Source organism: Anomalospiza imberbis, chromosome 3 (genome assembly GCF_031753505.1).
Source record: "Anomalospiza imberbis isolate Cuckoo-Finch-1a 21T00152 chromosome 3, ASM3175350v1, whole genome shotgun sequence".
NCBI lineage: Eukaryota > Metazoa > Chordata > Aves > Passeriformes > Viduidae > Anomalospiza > Anomalospiza imberbis.
Window position 1 is genome coordinate 98,890,050 of NC_089683.1, and position 24,028 is coordinate 98,914,077.

At 57.5% G+C, this 24,028-nt stretch overlaps 1 protein-coding gene across 1 annotated transcript; it reads right to left on the reverse strand.

Moving 5' to 3' along the window:
* Nucleotides 1-1,293: 1,293 nt before the first annotated feature.
* Nucleotides 1,294-23,084, reverse strand: LOC137471552 (cullin-9-like). The gene is made up of 42 exons (XM_068185971.1): nt 23,030-23,084; nt 22,654-22,715; nt 21,000-21,608; nt 20,061-20,215; nt 19,178-19,696; nt 18,889-19,024; nt 18,506-18,696; nt 17,641-18,019; nt 17,227-17,428; nt 16,778-16,985; nt 16,485-16,678; nt 16,157-16,374; nt 15,781-16,012; nt 15,282-15,387; nt 14,751-14,978; nt 14,497-14,587; nt 14,258-14,429; nt 13,975-14,080; nt 13,711-13,806; nt 13,448-13,623; nt 12,813-12,946; nt 12,557-12,733; nt 12,183-12,298; nt 11,571-11,753; nt 11,060-11,217; nt 10,539-10,749; nt 10,275-10,440; nt 10,007-10,152; nt 9,711-9,828; nt 9,073-9,269; nt 8,731-8,990; nt 8,290-8,653; nt 7,852-7,992; nt 6,126-6,290; nt 5,865-6,028; nt 5,636-5,729; nt 5,371-5,445; nt 4,753-4,863; nt 3,394-3,511; nt 2,917-3,050; nt 2,650-2,741; nt 1,294-2,269 (listed from the first exon to the last, which is right to left on the reverse strand). The coding sequence occupies exons 3-42, from the start codon at nt 21,592-21,594 to the stop codon at nt 2,080-2,082; spliced, it is 7,518 nt and encodes a 2,505-aa protein (XP_068042072.1). The 5' UTR covers nt 21,595-21,608; nt 22,654-22,715; nt 23,030-23,084; the 3' UTR covers nt 1,294-2,079.
* Nucleotides 23,085-24,028: the final 944 nt, after the last annotated feature.

Here is a 24,028-nt window from a genome sequence, read left to right on the forward strand (position 1 = left end):
CATCTCTTTCCCAAGGGCTGAGGTGAGGCTGGCCTCATTTCCTGGGTTGTCCTTCTTGACTATGGATATATTAGCTGCCTTTTCCCAGTCACTAGGAGCATCCTCTTCACTGACATGACCTTTTAAGGATGATGAAAAGTGGCCTTGTGGCATCTGCCAGCACTGTCAGTACTCTCAGGTACACCCCATATAGTACAGAATCACAGGAGTGTTGTTGGAAAGGACCACAGTGAGTCACCTAGTCCAGCCTCCCTGCTCAAGGAGGGTGGTCCCAGAGCATGTGGTACAGAAATGACAATTGAAGAAGCCCTTCTTGTTGTCCTCGACTCCTTGGCCAGTGTCAGGTAGGTAGTTTGACTGGCACACCACAAACTGTCCTGTCAAACCCTAACACAGGTGTCCTACGGGCTCAGAGAGGACAGAAACCTCCCACAGAGCAGGAGAGCAAGGATCATAATGTTCACTACAAACACTCCATGAGAGCAGAGATTCACAATCCTGATTCTTTGGGTTTTCAGCATCCAGGAGACAGTGAATGAGGAACTGCAGGCGTGAGTCTCCACATAGGCAACTTTGGCATCTACAATGATCTGCTCCGTCCCCAACAACCTGGGAAATTCAGGTTGCTCCTGCAAGGAGCCCTGAGGAGAGGGCCCAGAGAGGTGTCACAAGGGAACCCATTGCCATATATGGGGAGCAGGGTTAGGATTTCCACCATGACAGACTCAGCAGGACTAGGAGCTACCAACTGCAGGGAAGTGGAAAACTCAGTTTTCCCTCATGGTCTGTCTGGCAGTTGCTCCCTGTCTAGCATCCCATAAGAATCCCACATCCCTTCCAGATGATATCCAAGGCCTAAGAGCCCTGTATCTCCAAAACAATCACCAAATCACTCCTCAAGCCCTGATAGCAATCTCACATATGCCTTTTGCTGGGCACCAGATGTTACCACCTCTATCAACATGCAGGCATCCTGTCTTGCACCTGGTCCCAGAAACACCAGTCCCACTACTCTGTATGGCCTGGTCCCCTGCCCTCTTTCTCACTGCTCCCCACACCCTCTCACTGTTCCCTGAACTGCCCAGGAAGGAAAAGCCACTTTGCAGGGCAGAGTGTGTGGTCTGAGTGGGGATTCCAAACCCAACTCATTTGTGATTTCTAACTAATTTCACAAATAACTAATTTCACAAGTAACTTCTGGGATAAGCACATCCTGGTCACATCCTCACTTGAAGAGATCCTGCTGTTCCTCCACTCCCCTGTTCCCCACAGACAACAAAAAGGCTTGTGCTGGAAGAAAACTGTTTATTTTTTTAAACAGAACTTTTATTCAATCCTTGTTTCTCAGGGTTTTTCTTTTTTTTTTTTTTTTTTTTTTTTTTTTGCAAAGATACAGTATTATCTGAACAACCTCTGCATATATATATATATATATATGTATATAAAATATATGTGTGTGCATATATTTATAAACTTAAACAATCCTGCAAACTTGTGTCACTCATAGTAGCCCTTCCTGCTTCATAACAGAGAAGAATACTCCCAACAAAGGGCAAAAATGCAGCTCCTCTCAACCAGAGGAACCAAACCACATCCATCTGTGACTGGAGAGAATCCCACTAGCTTCAGCTGGGAGGTTTTGAGTGTAAATGCATCTTTTTACAGCATTTCTAGACAGTGGCCATTGCTAGACAGTGCTGTGCTGGGACATGTGCCACCCTCCCCTGTGCCCAGCCCTTGGGGACAGCACACCAAGGACAAGGAGCAGCCTTTAACAGGTGGCAAGTGGTCCTCACTCTGCAGGTGGGCTTTCTAACTCAAATACCTATAGGCAGAACTGGAGACAAGGGAAAAAGAAAAGGAGATGTCTTTCTGAGAGAGGTGGCCACACAGACCAGCTGCCCAGAGCATGTTCCTGCATACGCAAGAGTCACTGAGCAAGAAACCTCCCAGAAGAAATGTTTTGTTCCATCTGAGAGCTCCTCCCTGCCTCTGAGGAAAAACAGTAACACAAACTGGTTGAGACAAAGTAGAGGCAGAGGTCCAAGGTGGCAGGCTAGGTGACATAACACTCTAGTGTTAGCTACGATAGCTATCATTATCATCAAAGTAAGAATCACAATCTGAATCATTATCAATCATAAAGTTGTCTTCATCAAGGTCATCATCGTCATCATAGTCTTCCTGCCACTGTGGATCATACTCCTCATCTTCAACCTCCTTACCTTCATCTGTGTTGGGGGAGTCACACAGGATGATACGTTTTTGACTGTTGAGGAGCAGAGCATAAAAGCAGAGACTGCTGTTAGCATCAGCCACGACCCAGCCCCACAACACCCTACTGTCATTGTCTCAGCATCCCCAGCCACAGAAAGTCAGGAGAGTCCAGGGAGAGCAACTTCCATAACTGAGTCTGCCAGTGATGGAGCTTTCTTGATCATAGCTGCATACAAGCAGAGGTTTTGCTCATTTCCCTACACCACTACATCACTTAAATTGCTACCTCAAACCACAAAACAGGATGCAAGTAATGACAAGTGTTTGTCATTCACTCTTTTGTATGGCGGTGAGCACAGGAGAAAACTCTGCTCACCTGCTTTTTCTCTGCACTCACTCACCGTCCTCTGTTACCCCACTAAGAAAACTCACCCTGTACATGCAAGGGCTGAAGCAGGCACATTTGCAAGTTTCAACTTTCTCTGTACAGCATCTCCTGAAGTCTGGAGCCCAACATGGAAATCCTGTTAGCAGGAAAGAACAGCCAAAAGAGACAGAAACAGTATGTAATTTGGAGTGTATTTTGTGCTGCAAACCCCTGCCATGCACACACACAATCCTGAGTTAAAGCCCTTTAGTTTGCCCACAGTCAAATTAGACCAGAGCAAGACAAGCCATGAACAGCCGTGTGGCCTTCACCTGTGTGGAGTGCCAGAGAATTGCAAAGAGACGCTCCTTGATCTGCCGCACCAACTCCAAACCCACGCGGAAGTGCTCTGCTTTCAGAAGCTGAAGAGAAGTGGCCAGGTCCTGGTACTGCAGCAGGGTTTCCTCTGCAATTCAAAGCCAACAAAGTCATACTGCATCCCACACTCTTGAGCAGAGACCAAGTCCTTGGCTCTGATTGTGAAGCCAGCCATAGCTGCTAAGATCTCCTGTGCAAATGCATCCCTCTTTTAGAACAGAACATGTTGCTCAATACTGCATCAGTCTCCACTGGCAGCCAAACTGCTCCAGTGGACTTTCTCAGAAATGGTATCAAGAAGGCAAGGACTGGACTGGGAGAAGTGAGGCTAGCTGGGTGTTGGTATATATGCTATCACCCCACTAGAGCTGCTACCCTTTGACTAGAGCTGGAAATGCTAGTCACAACTGCAAAGAGGCCACGGGGCTTACCCAGAAGGATCTGCAGAGCATTAGTGAGCAGCTCCAGGCTCTCAGTCTGCTGTTCCACAATATCCATGCTCTCGGTGTCCTGGTTATAGTAGCTGTAGACACAGGAGTAGGCCAGCACCTGGAAAAGTACAGATCATGTTGCTAAGCACCCTCCTTCAGCTTCAGAGTGGGCAAGAAGGGAGCAGTATCAAACCCTTCCAGACCTCATTATTATCAGCGGCCTCTGGCCTGTGGCCATAGCCCAATGACCCATTGTGACAAGAGACAGCAGTGCCAGGCTAACTCAAGCTACTGGCAGGATTGGAAATGAATGTGCAATTATTTTATATTGAAGTCTAAAGTAACTGATTTTTCCCACCTGCAAACCATCACAAGAACACAGACTGTAAATGCATAACAAGTGTGACTGACCAGCGGGCAAAGAATCAAACCCATCAGCACACGGGACTAGGCAGTGCTGGGTAGCCCAGGCTGAACAACAAAGAGAATGGAGCCCAAAGGGAAGCAGGCATGGTGCTGTACCAACAGCCCACAACAAAGGCAAACTCCAGTTATAAATGAATGACCCCTAAAGCCATATAGGCACCCAGTAGGGAATGAGATCACTGTTTCCATTTAAAGAAATGGGCCAGAAAATTCAGTAGCAGCAACAACAAGCAACAATATGTACTCCAGAAAACTAAGGGGCTACCACACTGAGAAGACAAAATAGGGTCAGGCACCCTTGTCTCACATGCCTCTCTCAAAATCAAGCCTACCTGCAAAACCAGGGTGTATATGCAAAGACAATTCCCACCTCCTGCCGATGTTTCAGGACAGAGCAGGCATTACAGACCTAAGGTGTCACAGGCTTACTGCACACACACAGTACCTGCACCACAAATCCTTTTTGATGTGGCTATGAGGACATGCAGTGGGTAACTCACTGCTTCCAAAATATCTATAGTTCATGAAATGAAGTTACAAAAAGAAAATCATAACACAAGCATCAAGAGGAACTTCCTGACTGTAACACATCATCAGGAGAGCTTTCAAAGTGCCTTCACTGGGACACTTCTAATAGGAATGGACCAAACCCAGTGGATGAAAACCCTAAATATTGACCTTGTGTTTATTCCATGGTGTCAACTTGAGCTGAGCTCCAAATCCTATGACCTGACTGTAAGGAACACTGCAAACAGAGCTCAACTCAGACTCAAAACAGGGAAGGGCAGACATGAGCTCTTCCTCTGTCCTGATGCTACTCCTCCCCTCAAGCTTTCTCTGTCTCCTCTTGTTTGGAGAAGAATAAGGTTGGTGTCTCCTCACACCAGCAGAATTAAATCTAAACCTCAGCAAGACTATACTATCCAGCCTTACCTTCCGTGCCTGCTCTAGCACTTTGCAGGCATCAAGAACAAAGGTCAAGTTCCTAATTTTTGGCATCTCTCTGATGGAAGAAATGCTGTTCCTCAGACTTACAGCAAATTCCTGCAAAAACCAAAGGAGTGGGAAAAAAAAAAGTCAATGTCACTGTCAAGCTCCACAAGACTGAAAAAACAGCACCTTCCACACAAATAATTGCTAAGCATTCTGAAGTGCCATCCCAGAAGATGCAAGGAGCAGAAGAGCATTTAATGCATCCAACTATGAAATTTCTACTGTGCCATCACTTCAACCTTTTACAGCACCTCAGCTCTGAGCAGAGCTCAGCCTTCAGTCACCATTGCTTCCAACTTCTGCACCACTCTGAGCCCCTCAATACCACAAGTCAGGTGCTCAGTTTCCACAACAGACTGGACAGAAGAAAGCAGCCAAGGACTACTCCTTAATGTCAGAGCCAGGGCAAAATGATCATCCAGTGATCCCAGTCTGGATATGAAGCCTGCTTCTAAGCAGAGAAGACACTGACACAAAAGTGTCACTGAAACAAGAAAGTGCCCTGCTGACCAGGGCTGAGCAGCAGTCAGCATCTGCAAAGGAAGGAGGCGGCCTTACCCTTGCATGGTGATGAAAGGTGCATCTCTCATTGTAATCCTGGAAACGCTTCTCCTGCCAAGCTGCTTTACTCACCTGAAAGCAAAGGTACAGGAACTTGTAGCAATTTCCCTCGAGTAGCAGGGCTACCTGGAAATGCCAGTATTACAGGCAAATTGACAAAGTCCAGAGTAAAGGGCCCAAGTGGACATCCTTACCATCTCTGAGAGGCTACAGGGGCCTCTGAACACAAGCATGAACCAAGGAGATACAGCAAACCACTCACCATAGCAGAGCAGTTGTAATAATCCTTGTGATTCGGCCTCCAGGGCTTGAGGCAGCGCCAGCAGAAGCCGTGATTACACTTTGCACATGTCATACTGCAGAAGGACAACGGGAATTGCTCAGTCCTGACAGCCACTTGTGGACAGTTGCTGACAGTGCTCCCCTACACCACAGCCAGGGACTGTGCCACCCAGTCACAAACACAGTAGCAAACAAAATTGTATACTCACTGCAGGCACCCCTCATTTTTCTCTATCTGAGCCTGGCAGTTTGGGCAGTGCTTTGAAATGAGCTTAGCCAGATGTTTGCTTTGGGCTTCACTTGTCATTCCCTCATAGTATCCATCATCATCCACCCACCGAGACATGTGGCTGCAGCTGGCAGGATAATGGGCCTGAGAGAGAGGAAAAGACAATCATTTAACCAGACAAAAGCAGAAGGGTGGGTGCCAAACCTAAGAGAGTACAGCCTGTGATCCAGCTCAGCCTCACCTCTGGGAAGTTGCAGTTGAAGCAGGATATCCAGGAGCACTTGGAACAGGCTGCTCCATAACCAAGTCCATCCTTAAGAAGGATCTGATCACAGCCCTGAGGGTTGGTGCACCATGTCAGGTTGGAGCAGCACTCAACATAGCGTCTAAGGAGGGCTTTTTCATACTGTAATGAGAAGCCAGGAAAGAGATTTAAGTCTGAGAAGCTGCATGGTTAGGCCTTAAATGTAGTGTCTGGTGCTCTGGGCTGGCTATGCATCTCACCAAAGAGCTGTACATGACAAAACAGCACTCAGTCAGTTTACCCTTTCATTCCCTTTGTGTTCATTTTTCTATCCCTCCCATGTCATATCTGGAAGCCTTTCATAGACTTGCTGAGGCTGGAAGGTATTTCTAGAAATAAAACCTTGTTCAAGCTCTCCAGCTTAAAGCAGGATTGCTCAGGACTCTGTCCAGTTAGATTTTGAATACACCCAAGCACAGAGACTACAAACCTCTCCCCCCAAACTGGTACCATGTCTCACTACCCTTACTATTGGAAAGAATCCCCAACCCCAACAAACAGTTTTCTTATGTTTAAATATAATTCCAGCATTAGATCTTCATACAATAATCTAGTTATTTTGAGCCCAGGACTGGACCAGAGACCTCCACAGATTATTGTAACCCAAAATATTCTATGACTGTATGTGTGACTCTGCATCAGACATTAACACTCCAGCCACACCACTTACTGGTCAAAATGAAAACATAACATTTCGGTGAGAGCATCAGAGCAACTTGTTAAAATTAGCTGCTATTTATGTCAATCTGCAATAATTATTTCTTTTTATAAAACAGTCACAGCAACAGGCTACTAAATCCTGCTTTCAGACAGGTGTGATTATGGGATTTGCAAAGGCAATAAGGACTAACAGTCCAGACATATGCCCTAATTCTCCAAGCACTTCCTATTAAAAAAAAAAGACAAAAGATATAACTGTCAAAGAATAGAGCAGTGGAAAAGAGACTGTTCTTCCCAGCAGTTAACAAAAAGAGTCTGTCATGTGACAGCTACAGCTCTGCCATTAGGTGGGGAGGGCATTCAGCCCTAGAAACTAAAAAAACAGAAAAAGTAGCTTCTGCTTTAGAACAAGCATCTACTGCTGTAGCCTGATGACCAAGCACTAAGGTAAGCAGAGCTCAGAAAGCCTGGTTTAGATACGTCTGCAGACTCACACAGACTTACAGTGAAGATTATGTCTGATGTGATGTGGCAATTCCTGCCATCTTCACAAAAACCTGAACTGCTCAAAGCCAGAGACCAATGGAAGAGAAAGGACATAGGGGTCACTGATGCAGCAGTAAAATGAAATTGCTCATGTTTTCTTTTGGCCTTGATTTATTATTATTACTATTATATTGCTTCCAGCACACCAGTAGAGGATACTTGTTATGAGCTGCTATCATGGCTCTCATCTAGTCCTGAACTAATGATGTCCCTGAAATGTTGCTTGCTAGAGATATATTTAGAGGAAATACCACTGTGCTCTTTCGTTGATGTCATGCTTTCCTGAACAGCTGGTATTGACCATAATCAGAGAAAACAGACAAAATCTGGCTGGCCACCATTATCACGCTGCCAGTCTTGGAAACAGGAAGGGGGAAAGCAGCAAAAAAATCATCTGATAGTGCTGACCAAAATGCAAGAGAGCTTGGACACCCAGCAGCCACCCCTCCTGCTTCACCTTGGCTATAATCTCCTCGGAGGACACGATGGAGTAGATGAAGGTTGTGGTCGGCTGAGCACGGCACTCGGATATGGGACAGGTGCAGTTGACAACCATGTTCTGCTCAATGCGCGTTGTGAGATATTCCCTCCAACAGGGCTGTCAGGGCACAAGAGGAGAGATCAGACCTAAGCAGGGCCGTGTGAACCTGGAAGCCCTCCCCACCCAGCAGAGGGTGCACAAAACCCCACAGATCACGGGTAAGTACCCCAAAACACAAAAGTGGGACTACACAAACCAGGGAGTGAAGGATCATAAAAAAGTGAGCTGAGAAAAGAGAATGTATAAGCTCTGAAAAATCCCTTGATAACACCTTCAGACAAAGAACAGCTGCTCCAAGTAGACAGCAGCAATTGCCTGTCAAGTAGCAGAAACCAAAGGCCCCAGGATCTTCACCTTGCAACAGTAGTGCATGCAGCAAAGGGTTGGTGGCTTCTCAGTGGGACACAGCTGGTTCACACAGACTGGACAGTGGGTTCCAGGGCTTGGGGGAGGCTGGACATCCTGCACTTGCAGCCCTGAGGAGACGAGCAGGGCTTCACGGTTCTCCACGTAACACTGGATCAGGAAATCCACATTCCACCTACAGTGCATGAGGAGGTGTCGAGCAACATCATCCGGTATGCTCAGAGTATCCTGGACCTGCTGTACTGTCTGGTTCATGAGCAGCTTTGCCTCCTCTGGACTGAGCGTGTGTCCCATTGGAACCTGCAGCATTGCCATGAGATATTCCTCTGCCCTGTCTGTGCCAGGATTCCGCCTGATGTGGAGAAATGTGCCATGTTCACACAGGCTGGAGACGCACACCCCTCCATACCTGGTGAGCATGCACCCTACCAATGCAGGCTGTCTCTGCCGTCCTCCTCCAGAGATGCCTGGGCTGGCCTGCACTGGAAAGTCATCTGTGCTTGGCCGCCAAGAGGTGTTGTGGATTCAGCAGAGATGTATTCCAAGACATGAGGCCTCCCCTCCTGGCGCCGGAGATAGCCCTTGTTCAGCAGGTGCAGGATGCAGGACAGCACGTCCACACTGTGGCAGCAGAAGCTCAGGAACTGCACCCCTGGCCCCAACTCGCCCTTCTGACAGGCATCGATCACCTACGGCAGCAAGGGAGCCCCACTGCAGTGGCTGCAGCCCCCACGCAGCCCCTGTGCCCCTCTGCCCGCGCCACCCCCGTACCCTGAACACCAGGTTGTCGACGTGCAGCTGCTTCTCCACCTTGAGGATGCGGGTGATGAGGCAGCACAGGACGTTCCTCTTCCTTTCCAGGGCGCTCACCTCGGCCCTCTCTGTCCGCAGGTACCTCTGCTGGGGCAGCAGCCTCAGCTGGCGGCCGGAGCTCTGGGCCAGGGCTGCCTGGTTCAGCCGCAGTGCACCTGGAGCCAGCCCCCAACCCAGGCTCAGCCAAGCCTCGAGCTGGGCCCTGAAGGAGCCCCAGGACACACGTGTGGCTGAGGGACCCAAGCTGGGCCTGCAGCTGCCTGCACCACGGGCCACCCCAGCCCTGTCCCCAGCATGTGGCCCTAAGCCACAGCCACGCACACGGCCCCTGGCCCCGGCCCAAGCCCATACAGAGACCTGAGACCCACCCACCCACGCTGACCCAGGCCCCATGCATGGCCCCGGGCCCCACCCCACACATCACCCCCAGCCCTACACTGGCCTCAGGCCCCACCCTGACACACACCCTGTGCCCCAAGCACCACCACATGGACCCAGCCCCTTCACCAGCCCTACGAGCTCCCACACCCCTAAGCCCAGCACCCCCTCGGGGTTCAGGCCAGCTCCTCCCCCGGGTGCCCCAGCCCCGCACTCACCCCCTGGCGTGCAGCTCCCCACCAGGACGCCCTGGCCGTGGGTCAGCGGTGTCAGTGCTTGGTGCACCAGGTCAGCAGGGAGCCCTGTAGCCTGCAGCAGGGCCTCCACAGCCACCTCCTGCAGCACGGGGTGGGAGGGCAGTGGCCAAGATTCACTGGCCACAGGCCCTGCCTAAGAATGGGGTCCCGTGCCCCAAAGACCGCTGGAGACCCCACCAGAAGGAAAGGGAGGACACGGCCCTGCCATGCTCCAGCCTCCACTGCCTCCTTGGCCCCGCCGTGGCTCCAGCCCCTACCTGGGCGCTGTTGAAGCAGAGCAGGATGTACATCTGCAGCGTGGACACGTGCAGAACGCAGTCTCCAAACTGCAGCTCGGCGTGGCCCAGCCACGTCCACTGCAGCCGACGGGGCTTCGTGCACTCCCAGCCCAGCTGGCTCTGGCCTGCCAGGGACAGTGTCAGTGCCAGGGACGGGGACCAGCCCTGCCAGGCACTCCCAGCCCACCACCACTTGTGGCTGAGCTGCCCTGGAGGGTCTGGGCACACCCCCGGCCACAGCACTCACTCTGCTGGCAGAAGTCAGCAAACTCATCCAGTGGGGAGCTCAGCACCGCCGGGAAGAACCTGCCCGGGTTATCCATGTAACACAGCGGGGAAACAGGCCAGCAGCGCGGGGACAGGGCCAGCACCTTCACCTCTGGCACGTCTGCCACTGCGGCTGCTCCCAGCACCTGGGCACAGGGGCACGAGGGCAGCTCAAGTCAGGCTCCAGGATCCCCGTGAGGAAAGCCGGCGGCCTCCGGCCTCCCCACGCCCCCATCCCTCTCACCTCCTCCAGGCCCGCGTCCAGCTCCAGCAGCCGCTTATCCTGCTCCTGCAGCTGGAAGAGGCAGAACTGCCGCTGGAGCTCCTCCGACTCGGCCAAGTTGCTCAGCATATCTTGGGGAAAGCGGCTGGGGAAGCACAGCCCGATCTGCTCCACGATGCCTCCTTCCAGCCAAGATGGCCCTTGTGTCAGGAGCCGGTCCCCCAGGTAGTGCCTGCCATGGCCACCAGCTTCAGTCAGGGCTGGGCCCGAACCCTGTGGCCATCAGCCACCCACCAGGAGACAGCCACAGGTCCGAGCCCGGCCTCATTCCACGCCACGTGGGCCTGGCAGCACACACGTGTCCCCTCCCTGTCCCCAGCAGGGAATGTGATTCCACACACTGGCAGCACCCACAGGCCCTCCGCACTCCATGATTCCGTAAAAGCAAAGCGGGAGCACCGCTGCCACAGCAGGCCAAGCTCCCCCGGCACACCAGGCCACGCTGCAGCAGGCCCCTGGTTCTGGAGACACAGCAGCCTCACCTGTAGAAGTGTTCAAAGGTGTGGGCAAACTCCAGGCCACTGAAGACGACAAAGGGCTCCAAGAACTGCTGCAGCCGCTCCAGAGGCCCCGTGCTGCCCGCAGCCCTGCGGAGCTCCTGGATCTGCACGTCAAGGTAGCGGGCAAACTGCTCGCTCACCTGCAAGGGACGGGGCTGGCTGCAGACAGGACTCACCAGGTGCCCACAGGGCTGGGATGGGGGAACGTCCCTGCAGGGAGCAGCCGGGAAACTCTGGCACTCCCAGGCAGGGACCGAGGGTGCCCAGGCACCAGGCCAAGGCCGGAGTGTGCCAGGGCTGGGCCCATGCTGGGATGAACAGCACGCACCTGAGCTGGGCACCATCCGGGGTGCCAGGGCAGGGCTCTGTGTCCTGTTCAGGGGGAACAGGACACCACCCACCCAGAGCTTGCCCCAGTGCCGTGGGCCAGGGCAGCTCCCCAGCCCGTGCCCAGGGTCAGCCCGTGCACCGGGGCCGCGCTCCCTCGACTCACGTGCAGGGCAGTCAGGAAGGAGAGCTGCAGCAAAGCCCCCGCAAAGCCCCGGCCCAGGGCCAGCACAAAGGCGGCCTGCTGCCCAAAGAGCTCCTCCGTGGCCCCGCGCAGGCGCTGGTACAGCCGGCAGTAGCGCTCCGCGAGGTCGGGCGCCTGCCCCGCCGCCTCCAGGAACCGCTGCACCTGTGGGAGCAGCGCGAGGGCTGAGCCCGCAGCAGGACGTGCCCCTTGGAACATCCCCAGCCCTGCCCTGCCAACACCACCTGCCTGGCTCCCTGGGACTCGGGGCCCTGGTGCTCTTGCTGGGCTGCCAAGGTGGGAGCGCAGCTCTGAGGGCCGGCCAGGGGCTGTGGGGGCACTACGGACACACCGCAGCAGCCCAGCAAGAAATAACAGCCCGACATTGGACCTGTCTCCTGGCCTGGCTGACACTCGAGCCATGCCAGCGTGACAAGCACGGCAGGGCTGTCCCCACATCGCTCCAGGCTCTGTAGAGGCCAGGTACAGCCCTGTGCCTTCCCCGTGCTCCCAGGGTACTGCCAGACCCCACTCCCTGCTCCAACCAGCCAGGGAAGGTCCCACACCCCTCCCAGTCAGCCCTCCAAGCTCTACCTGCTGCTGCACCACACCACGCCAGCACTGCAAGATTCCCCACAGGCCTCTCGACTTCTCCACCACCGCCTTTGCAGTCCGGGCCGGCACCTCCTTGTTCTTCCCTTCCTTCCCACCTGCCAAGGGTCAACCTCAGGCTCAGTGTGGCTCCATGGGCAGGCCCCGCACACTGACCCGCCACAGCAGGGCTGAGGGGACGCTGGAGAGGCACGGCCACTGCTGCGGCACGACCACAAGCATGAGCATGACCTGAGCATGACCCAGCTCGGGAGCCTCTGTGCCATAGGATGCTGCCCAGAGGAGCCCCATGGCCACAGCCTGGCACTCTGGAGCAGCGCCCGCCCAGCCCCACGGCAGAGCAGCCCCTGGCTCACCAGCTGCTCTGGTCTCCTCTGGCTCGGGGCCGCCGGGGTCCACGTGCACCAGGAGCTGGGTCAGGCGCCGCACGCAGGAAGCGAAGGCAGCCCCGCGTCCCGTGGCACGGCGGGGCAGCTCCACGCTCTCCAGGTACTCACTCAGCAGCCAGGCCAGGGGACTGACACCGTCAGCGTCTGCGAGGCCAACCAGACTCAGAGCCAGGTGCCTCTGCCCGGGGCACGGCACAGGAGGGTCCCGGAGAGCGCAGAGTACCTGGGCTGGTGATGCTCTGCACCAAGGGGTTCACCAGGGCCTCCCAGAACGTCCTGCCCAGTGCCCGGGCTGCTTCGTCGTCGGGAAGGAAGCGGTTGGCAAAGCTCTGCTCGTGCTGCAGCGCCCGGTTCAGTCTGCAACAGCAACCGGGCAGCACACGGTGCCAAGGGCTGGAGAACTCCCATGGGAAAGCAGAACACAGTGGTGGCTCCCTGCTCTGCCCTTTGCCAAGGCACGATGGCTCGCTGGCCCCACTAGCCCCCAGCAGCCAGGGAGGGCCTCTCTGGGGCCTGCCCCCAATGGCCCTTGGGGCCCTCGCACCTCCTGCCAAATGGGGGCTGTGCAGTGCCTGTGGCCATGAGATCCTGCTGTGCCTGGCCAACCTCTGTCACATGTGCCAGCCCTGGGAGAACTGGCATCCTGCTCTGGGGGGTTAGCCCCGCTTAAACCCAGATGACCCCAAGGTGGCCCTGGCCAGGAAGGACCTCTGGTGGCCAGGAAGGAGCAAGGGCCCCTCTCATCCAGGTGGCACAGCCAGCTGCTCCTTTCCCAGCCCTGCAATCCCCTCACAGGCTGCCAGCCATGTCCCCCCCGGGACACCAGGGATGCGATGGCACAGCCAGGACACGACTCACCTGCCAAAGAGCTGCAGCAGCTGCCCCCGGTCTCGGCAGATCTCCTGGCTCCAGGCATGAGCCCGAGCAGTGCAGGAGAGGAACGTCCGCCGGCACAGCTGCTCCTTGAAGATGGGCCAGAAGGCGGGCTTGGGACCCAGCACCTCGATGCCACGCACACGTGTGTCGATGCCACCCTACAGGACAGCAGGACCCTCAGTTCCTGGGGCACGGCCCCAGCACCACACACTGCCCGCTCCCGGGCCCAGCCCCGGCTCCCCTACCTGCTGGCACCGCTTCACCCGGATCTGGACGACGGGCCAGAAGCGGGTCATGTTCTCCAGCAGGATCACTCTGCTGTCCGAGGGCAGGATGGTCACCTGCAGGGAGGCACTGAGCCCTCAGCGTGACAGGCAGCCCAAAGAGGCTCCCACAGTGCAGTTCCTGCCATTCCCACCTCCCCGAGGGCACCTCCAAGGGCCTCACACCGCAGACAGACCTCCACGGGGCACAGCAAGGACCAGCCCGCCACTCCCACGGGGACTCACCGCATTGAGCTCCGTCCTGATGGTGGCAGGGCTGTCCCCGCCCAGCACCACGACCCTGGATGGCATATAGCTGGAGTCCTCGCTGGCCACCAGCATGCTCAGCTCCCTGCAGCACAGCAAACACGGGGCTGCCCAGCCATCCCCGCCTCCCTGCCCGAACCCTGACAGCACCACGCCCTGCCGGTCACATCCCGCTGCCCCCAGGACGGGGCCACTGTGGCAAGGCTGGCACAGATCCCCAAAGCCCTCTCCTCCACACACAGCCCTGCCGGCCCAGCCCCACCTGATCACCACTCCACACTGCATGTGCACAGTGATGAAGTGGGAGCCGGTGCTGCCGTTCGACTCCCAGTAGGTCCTGGGGTTCCTGTCCATGAGCTTGCTGGCCTGGTGCGAGTTGGAAGAGACCTGCACCTTCTCCCAACACTTGTCCTCCTTCACCTCCATGCTGGAGCCTGCGGACAGAGCACAAGGAGCTTCCGGCCACCAAGCCTGGGCTCAACTCTCCCTGCCTCCACTCACCTTGGCATAGGTTGTGCAGGAAGACATCAAAGAAGGGGACGCTGATGGGCTGGTGGCTCCGGCGGTGCTCCTCAATCTGTCCCAGCACCAGCTGTGGGATGGGGCAAGGCTCTTACCAGGGCCCCCAGGTCCTCCTCCCCTCAGCCCCCGCAGGGCTGTGCCAGGCAGAGAGCACAAGGCTGTCCCTCAGCAGCAGGGACAGACTGATGCCCCCAGACCCAAATCCCCAGGCAGCTGTGCCTCCCCAGGCCCACCTGGATGCAGCCAGCCAAGATGCTGCTCGTCAGCTTCTCGTAGAGGCCGGCGTACTTCTCACACTCCGTCACCAGGTCGAGCACGGCCGGCGCCAACAACGGGACCGTGCTGTGCTTTTCCAGGGCTTTGGACAGAGCCTCGTGGGTGCCCACGTGGCACATCACCACCACACAGTCCTTGCTGGCACTGCCCAGGCGGTGCAAGAAGCCAACGACCTCCTGCAGCACCTACTGAGATGCAGCCATGAGCAGACGGGGCACTGCTGGCAACTGCCCGGGGCCCCCCAGCAGCCGGAGCTTCACCTCCATTCCCCTCATCCCAACCCCACCAGCACCCACCAGAGCCTGGCCAGGCACAGCCAGGCTGGGCACGTGGCCACCAGGGACATGGCCAGGACAGCCGCTCCCCACCTCTCCCAGCACCTCGGACACGAGGCCAGGCTGCCACCAGCGGGGCCCTGCTTGCCCAGCCTGGCTGAGGCACAGCCAGCACAGCCACCCTGCCTGCCGGGAGTCCCGGGGCCCCCTCACCTCCCAGCTGCTGCTGTGGGTGATCAGGAAGGACACGCAGGGCTCCACACACTCGTGCCAGGGCAGCACATCCTCCTGGTAACTGTCCAGAAACTTGTTCAGGATCCTGGGTGATGGAAGGGCCTGCTCAGGCCGGGGCACAGGGACAGCAGTGCTACAGGCAGCCCTGCTTCCCTGTCCCACTTGGAAGGCACCTCTCAGGGACCGGGAACCAAGGCTCCCCTGGCACCTTGCACACTCCACCAGCACCCAGGCATGTCCTCTGCTGCCCCTGCATGTCCCCACCAGCACCCAGGCACAGCTGCTGTGGCCCCACGTGGCCCTGTGCCCCAGGACACACCAATCAGCACCTGCCTACGTGCTGGGGTGAGCCTGCCCCCAGTGAAGAACACCCCCACCAGGACCCACAAACATGCCCTGGCTCTCCCCAACATGACCACCAGCACTCACACACCTGCTCAGGGGGTCCCAGACTCCCTCCCAGCCGCCCTGCACCCACCTGAGGATGCTCAGGCTCACGGCCTTCTCTGTCCCCAGCAGCTCCAAGCTGCGCAGCAACAGCCTGAAGCAGCTGTGGTCCTGCAGCAGCTGGGCCACCTGGCCACAGGGAACAGGGCCTTCGCTGCAGAGCTGCCGCTCCAGGGCCACCACCACCTCCTTGGACAAGACGCCATCGTCCAGGCCACCCAGCAGCATCTGCACGCCCTTCGGGTCCAACAGGACCTCTCTGCCTGCCACGACAAGGACACGTGAGCCCAGCCCAGGCACTCGCTCGAGCGGCAGCAGCCCCTCAGGGTGCTCTGCCCTGTCGGGCCAGGCAGCCCTGCCCGTGGCACCTGCGGGCCCTGGCACGGGCAGGGGGGGCAGCACGGTACCTGCTGCCTCCGGGCCCAGGGGCAGCCCGTGCTCTGCCAGGCGATTGATGGCGCTGAGGGCCAGCACTGCCTGGGGACAGCCGCTGCTCTGCCCGGCCCTCCAGCAGCTCTGCAGCACCGCCAGGAGATCGCAGCTCGCCAGCTGCTCCGCCAGGCCCCGGTGCCCATCCATCAGCATGTTCACCACCAGCAGGCCGTTCTGCACCCCCGAGGAGCCCCTGCAGGGACACAGCCATGCCACTCTCCTTCCCCAGGCACAGACAAGCCACCTGCCCGCTCTGCCTGTCCTTCCCCCCAGCCTCAGCCACTCTCCACACTCTGCCCCTACCCTGGGACCCTCTGCATGGTGCTCAGGGCAGCAGGGATGCTACTCAGCAGGCTGGCAGAGCCCTTGCTGGAGGCAGAGCCAATGCTGGCAAAGATCTCCCGCATCATCTGTGCAACGCCGTGGTTCCAGGGCAGGCACTTCCCACCGGCACCTCCCGGCTCAGCGTCCGCAGCTCCCACCAGCACCTTCAGGGCCTGCGAGGACGAGAGCAGCGCACAGGGCAGCGGCCCCTCCACCACGCCCGGGGCAGCCCGCGCGCCCCTGCCCGCCCCCGGCATCCCCCGGGCACTCACCGCCAGCCCGGCCTGCTGCACCAGGGCGGAGCAGCCGTGCTGCTGCATGCAGGCCAGCACGGCCCGCACGCCGCCCTCCGTGGCAAAGGGCACGCGCCACTCGTACCGGGCCAGCAGCACGGCCAGCAGCCGCAGCGTCACCGCCACCAGCGCCTTCTCCGCCACCTCCGTGCTCAGCAGCTCCACTGACACCTGCACCAGCTTCTCCCTGCATGCGACAGGACACCTCAGGCAGAGCCTCCTTGGGCCCTGCCAGCCACCTCCTTCCTGCCCACGCTGCAGCTGGGACAGCCCTGCCAATGAGCCTGCCTGGGACAAAGGGACACAAAATCCACCTTTCCTCTTGCACATACCATCCTTCACGCTCTTCCAGCTCAGCACGGTCCCCCACCCTGCCCACAGGGCCCTCCCCAGGCAGCAGGAGGAGTGTGCAGCACCCCAGCACTCACCCAGCGCTCCCGCTGCCCAGCCCGCCCTGGGCTGTGCCGACTTGCTGCTCCAACTTGGGCTCCTCCTCCAGCATCTTCAGGATGTGCTTGAGCCCAGCTAAGCGCAGCCCCACCGCTGAGCTGCTGCTCTGGATCACGTCCACCACAGCTGCAACCTTGGCCAGCGAGCTGCTCTCACTCAGCCCCTTGGAGCTGCCCAGCGCTGGCCGGAGGGACGGAGGCGTCAGGGCAGCGGTGACGCCTCCAGCAGCTCCCAGGGTGCCACACACCCACACACCCAGCACCCACAGGCACCCCCACTTCAGGCAGCCCTGGCTGCGTGGCCCCCACGCCCTGCCCAGAGCCTTCCCCTGTGGAGGCAGCAGTGCTGCTGCCAGCACTGCACCTCTGCCCCAGCATGTGGCAGGATATTACCTTGGCTCTGCTCCTCCGTCACCTCTGGCAAGAACAGCCCTTCCCTCTCCAAGAGCTCGCTGAACAGCTGGGAATCTGACTTCACTTTCACTGCCACTTCACTGAGGCCTTGGGGCGGCCCTGGGGCTTCAGAAAAGTCTCCCTCCGCTGCCTTGGCCATCGTGCCTTCAGAACCGGTGCTCCTGTCACCCTCTGAGGACGCTGTGCTGCTCCCTCCACCACCCTGCTCTGCCCCTCTCCCGAGGAAGTGTCTGGCGTAGACACGGGAGCCACGCAGGTCACGCAGAGAGCTGCCCTGGCACCGCTTCTCCAGGACCTGCAGCACCTTCTGGGCCAGCTCTGCAGGTACCGACAGCTGCATCAGGGCTTCTTCATCCACCTGCGACAGCCACACCCACGGGGGCAAGTTAATCTCGGGCTCGCCACGCACCCCAGGCCCCTTGTGGCGGCCACTGGCACAACGGACAGAAAGGCTGCACCGCCAGAGGTGCCCAGGGCCACTCCCCACTGCCACCCTCCCCTGCCTGTCCCCAGCCCCACTCTCACCAGCCCACACCTCCCCACCCGTGCTCACCACCCAACTGCAACTGGCAGAATGACCCCACGGCCTTGCCTCGCCTGCCCAAACCCTGCTGGACAGTCACTCTTCCAGTCAGGGGACACTGCCTTTCCTCTCATCTCCACTCACTGCTCTGCTGGGCCAAGCTCTCCAAGCTTTCGCTGTCCCCACTCACCCTCCCATTTCTGCCCCGTTCAGGCTGTCCCTGCACAGCTCACACTTGCCATCTCCTCTGGGCCTGCTCCCTTCCCTAATGTTCCCTTTGCTCCTCCCTCCCATTTCCCTGCTGCAGGCACTGGCCCCTACCTGCTCTCCCTGGTGCTGCTGGATCAGACAGGTGATCTCTTTCTGCTCCTGTGCTTCCAGCTTCCTCACAAAGAAGAGCAGCTCCCACCATTCGGCACGGCTCAGTGTGTCTGCAGCCTTGGGCAGCCGCTGCCCCAGGTAAGGCAGGGAGTAAAGCCCCCCCAAGGGCTTGCACACGAATGGCTGTGGAACTGCAGGGGAGCAGAGCAAGGAAGGGCACTGTCAACTCTGCCATCTCCCCCCTCCTCTGCTGCACACTCCTCATTCCCCAAGGAAAGAACTCATGCTGGGCAGAAGTCCCCAGCTTGTTGGGAGAAAGGAAGGTGACAGGAGGGCAGTGGGAGAGTTGGAACATGCTAGAAGGAGACCAATGGGCTGCTCACCTGCTCTCAGTCTGTGGTTTCGTGTCAAGGTGTTCACCTTGTCCTGGCCCTCAAGCTCCTTTTGTTCTGAAGGGCCAATGATCTCGACCATGTGCCAGTGAACCCAGTACGTACAGCCCAGAGCTTGCCAGTACACCTGAAGGAGAGCCCAGAACACACCAGCTGGTAGAAGACAAGTCCAACCCCACTGTCCCCATGTCCCCCCAGTCCAACCCCACTGTCCCCATGTAAGGCTGCACAGGAGAGCAGACATGCCCCTTGGCAGCGCCTGCTCCCCCAGCAGTGATACCTGCACCGGGGGCATGCCGTCATTGCTGCGGCGGAAGTTGCCCTCATCGCCGGCGCTGACCTGCTCGTAGTCCTCGAGCATGCGCACCCTCATGCCGCTCACCAGCGTGGCCTGCACGTACTCCACATAGCTGCTGCGGCTCGGGAAGGCCGAGCGTGTCTTGAAGGTCATGGGCTCCTTCGCTGGGGTTGTGCGGGCTGCTTCGGCAGCAGCGCTGGCCAGGGTCTTGTGCTGGAAGATGGAGCGGGCAGGGCGAGGCTGCAGGTCCTGTTGGGGGAGCGGCTCTGCCTTGTGCCTGTGGCTCCAGCCCATCACGTGCACCAGCTCCGAGATGAGGTTTGCCATGGCCATGCTGAACTCAAACTCCTGCTTCACACGGCTCCTCTCCTCAGGGACAGGGCTGGGCACAGCACAGCCCTGCTGCTCCTCTCCCTGCTCCACGCCACTGCTCAGCTTGTCCAGGAGAGAAGTCACACACAGGTAGTGCTTCACCAGCACAAACAGCTGCTTCCCAGGGATCTGCAACAAGCACAGCTCTCACACTCGGCCTGCAGATCACCTCTAGCCCCCAGCTCTCTCTGAGCCACCAGCTCATTCCCAGTCAGGCTCCCGTGAGAGCTCCAGACCAGCCGGCAGCAGCAGAGACCTCTCAGCCCACCCTCCCCTCCCTGCTTGCAGACCAGGCTCTCCAGGTGCCTCTGCACCACCCCCAGCCTCTCACCAAGCCCAGGTCCTGCGCCAGCTTTCCCACAGCCAGTCCTGCTCACCTGCCCACCTTCAACTCCCCTCTTGTCCCAGCAAGCTGCCAGCCCTGACCCCACTCCCACCCCTCCTGGCCCCTCGTGCCCCGCAGGCCCAGGGCTGGTGGCCGGTCTGTCACTACCTGCGGGAGGTGAATCCCCTCGAAGGACATGCAGTGCTCTGCAGAGGACGTGATTTCAGCAAACAGCTCCAGCAAGGTGCAGCGACTGTCAAAGTCCATGTGCTGCTCAATGCCATCCCTCTGGCTCAGGGACAGCAGCACATGGGCCCAGATTCCTGCAACAACAACAAAAACTCTTCAGGCCCCAGAAAGACAACCCTCACCCCACCCTCCCTGAGAGAGACAGAGCTGCAGGGAAGGAACAGCTTTGCTGCTCAGTCTCACCTGATCCACGTTCTGTCCCTTCCTCTGGAGTGGCAACATTTTGCTCCATGGTGTACTTTTTCTACTCCTAAAGCTGTGAGATTCTCACAAAGCAACAACCCCAAATAACTGATTCCGGAACAGGGTCCCAGGGAAGAAAAGAAGTCAGGTTTTAACCTGAATCAGCCCCTCATCTGCCCTACTGCAGAGCTGCATGAACTCAGGCACTAGGACAGGGAAAGCCACATCTCTTGTGGGATACACCACAACCAGCAACCTTCCAGGTGCACCCAAGTCTCATCAGGCACTTCCAAGCCAAGGCAGCTCCTCTTAAATGAGGACTAGCCTCTATCCAGGGCCTGAGGAAAGGCTCCCTGCCAAAGGCCAGAGACTTTCCAACTGACAGCTTGGAGCAGAGTCACCCCACACTCTGCCAATCTCTTTGGCCTAAGTCATCCTAAGAATTAATCAGCATCCCAGCTCAGAAACCTGGCAGGGGAAGGAGTTTCTAACTCCAAGAGCAGTCCAGACAACTGCAACCATGGAAGTCTGGAAGATCCAGACTGATTCTTCCCCTTTTGCCAAGAAGCCCTGAGATATGCTGCTTCCCAGGCATCTTACCCCTCCCAAAGGCCTGGCACTCCTCAGCTGCCCAGCAACCCCTCCTCAGCGGCACTGAGCAGGAGCAGCCCCCACCTGCATCATGTGCACCCAGAGCGCGCAGCATCTCGCCGGCGCTGCGGCGGATCTGCTTCTCCCTGTGGCACAGCATCGTCGTCAGCAGGTCCAGGGCTCCCGCTTCTCTGAAGGCGCCCGCCAGGGAGCCGATGCTGGCGTAGGCCCCCAGCACGTGCACCGTGCTCAGGATGGAGCACTGGGGCGCCCCAGCCTCGGCCACCTGGCGCCCGGCTCGCTGCACCAGGCTCCTGACATCGGCCTTCATCTCCAGCAGCGAGGCTTCGTCCAGCGAGGCGTCCGCGGCCAACGGACCGGGCGCCTTCTCCTCTTTCAGCCGCGGCCCTTCCGGCCTCCTCTGGCCCAGCAGCGCCGGGCAGCTGGCACAGACCTCTTCTGCAGACATCCACATGGAGATGTTCTCTGCCTTGGTCTCTCCAGAGGAGGCACTGCTGCCGCCCGCTGCTCTCTCTTCCAAGCTAACAACGCTCCACCGGACCAGGTATTCCGGCCGGTCGTCGTGGCCTCGCCGCTGCCGGAGCAGCTTCTCTGGGTGGGCCTGCAGTTTGGGCCCCAGCTGCACAAGCAGGGTGCCATTGTGCTTCTCATTCACCATGGCAGCAGATGTGTCTGCAGAGACAGAGGGGAAGCAGGGTCAAGCATTTATTCCTGAGCTGCATGCTAGGGAAAGTATGAGCTAGCACTGAAAGGAGAAGTGGTCATGACATAGCTTTTGCTCCCGAGATCCTACACCCAGAATAAAGCTTTGAAGGAAAACCCACTTTGCAGAGGCTCACATTCCCCTTCCAAGAAAATAAGGCAGTTTTTCCTTAAAAAAAACGGTTCCAAGCATTACTGGCATACATAGAAGGAGGTTCTCCTCAAAAAGAAAACTGACACAAAACATGAAGGAAAAATAGGGCCCTTTATAAGACAGCAAATAATGGCGAGATATTTTAGTCCTGTTCACATCCCTGCCACTGTCCACAACATGGCACTTACAAGTTGCTGCTTTTGCACTTTTGTCTTCCCTGTTCCTATTTACCATATATAATTGTTTAGAGTGTGAGTTTACCTAGAGCTCATGGTACTCTCACCGTGCACAGCAACCTTCACATCACCAGGCACTGAAGAAAATAATAAGCAGTTTCTCGGATCTAGTTCATACACATCAAATCAGACTCACTACCTGAAAGTCTCTCAGTATTTCTTCCTTGCCCTCTTCTCAGAATTTTTTGCCTTTACAATGTTTCGTCAATGGACAAATTCCACAGAACTACAAGATTTCTACTCTCTGACTGTTCTGCATCTTGGGACCATAAAGAAGACAAGTGCTTCTCTGCTTTCATCCGTGCAAAAAGCAGCATGGAAATAATTTGCTGTCCAAGACTGAGTGCCAGCAATCAGCAAGCCAGCTGCAGACAAAACCAGGGACTGAGTTCACAAAGCCTTCCATATCAGGCTGACAGGAAGGAGCTCTGCCAGGTGAAGTGGGAAATGCTCCTACCACTTACAAACACTGGCAAGAGAAGCAGTGAAGCAAGACAGCAGAGAAACAGTCAATCCATGTTTAACCAAAGAAGATACTAGCCATCAAACACTATGATAGGCACATTAAAAATATTTTCCACGTGCAAAGAGAAGCAGCCTGAACTCCCAAGACATTCATACTTACCTTCGATTGTGGTACCTTCCTTGGAATTTGCAGCATGTCAGATGGAAATCTTCTTGCAGCCTCTGTAATAAAAAGACCAAGTTATTCTCCTGTGCTTTGTAACAGTCTTTAGATGGCACAACACAAGCCAAAGCATTGTTTTCCTTAAATGAGTTTGTACAGCGCGCACACACACACGAGGACAGCTCGCACCGACGTGCCTCGGTCCTGGCGCTGCGGAACACGCGGGCTTTCCTCCGGGCCGTCCCGGACACCCCGGCGAGCCGCGCCCCTATGCCGGGCCCTCCGCTCACCGCTGCCCCGGTGCCCTCGGAGCCACGGCGAGCCGGGCAGGGTACAGCCGGGCCCAGCCCCGGTACGCGGGGAGCCGACTCACCCCCGAGGCGGGAAGAAGGAAGCGGCCCTTGAGACGCCGGTCCGACCCTGCCCACGCCCCCGGAGCGGCCCGGCCGGAGGCGCAGAGCGGCCCCGACGCTACCGGGAGGCGCCGGAAGCAGCGCGCAGTTTCCGCGCCCCCTACGGGACGCGGCGAGGGACACGGGAATGGCGGGAGGTGCGCGTCCCGCGCGCCGCAGTGTCCCCGCCGTGTCCCCGCCGTGTCCCCGCCGTCCCTCAGAATCCCAGGATGGGTCAGGTTGGAAGAGACCACTGTGGGTCATCTGCTCCAACCTCCCAGCTCAAGCCGGGTCATCGCAGAGCACATGGCCCAGGATAGTGTCCAAATGGTTCTTGACTATCCCCAGTGACGACCTCTCTGGGCAATCTGTCCCAGTGCTCGGGCACTGCACTGGGAAGTTCTTCCTCATGTTCAGGTGGAGCTTCCTGAGCCTCAGTTCCTGCCCCATTGTCCCATTGCCTCTTGTCCCATTGCCCGTCCCCGCCGAGCAGAGCCTGGTCCATGCTCTGGCCCCTCCCTGCAGGCACTGACAGGCATTGATGAGGTTCCTCTCAGTGTCTCTTCTCCAGGCTAAGCAGGCCCAGCTCCTCCAGCCTCTCCTCAGAACTGAGGTGCTCCAGTCCCTTCCTCATCTTTGTCACCCTCTGCTGGACCCACTCCAGGAGCTCCACGTCTCTCTTGTCCTGAGGATCCCAGGACTGGACACGGCACTCCAGACTGGCCTCACCAGGCCTGAGTAGAGGGGCAGGATCAGCTCCCTGACCTGCTGGCAATGCGGTTCCTAATGCACCCCAGGATTCCATTGGGAATGTGCCACAAGAGCACTGCTGGCTGCCCCACAGGGTCCCTCAGGACAGCTCCTGGCTCCCAAAGGGCTTCCAGGCCTGAGCTGGCACCCGAGCCTGTCTGTGGCCATGGGTCACAAAGCTGCTGTTCCCCCACACCAGGAACAGTGATGAGCAGTGGAAAAAGGTGAAA

Excerpts from the sequence above, each read along its gene's own strand:
- LOC137471552 (XM_068185971.1), bottom strand. The coding sequence starts at position 21,594 with ATGGTGAATGAGAAGCACAATGGCACCCTGCTTGTGCAGCTGGGGCCC. Across the intron at positions 16,013-16,156 it reads CCTGGGCCCGGAGGCAGCAG|GCAGAGAGGTCCTGTTGGAC; the intron begins GTACCGTGCTGC and ends TTGTCGTGGCAG. Across the intron at positions 10,441-10,538 it reads TGGACGCGGGCCTGGAGGAG|GTGCTGGGAGCAGCCGCAGT; the intron begins GTGAGAGGGATG and ends CCCTGTGCCCAG.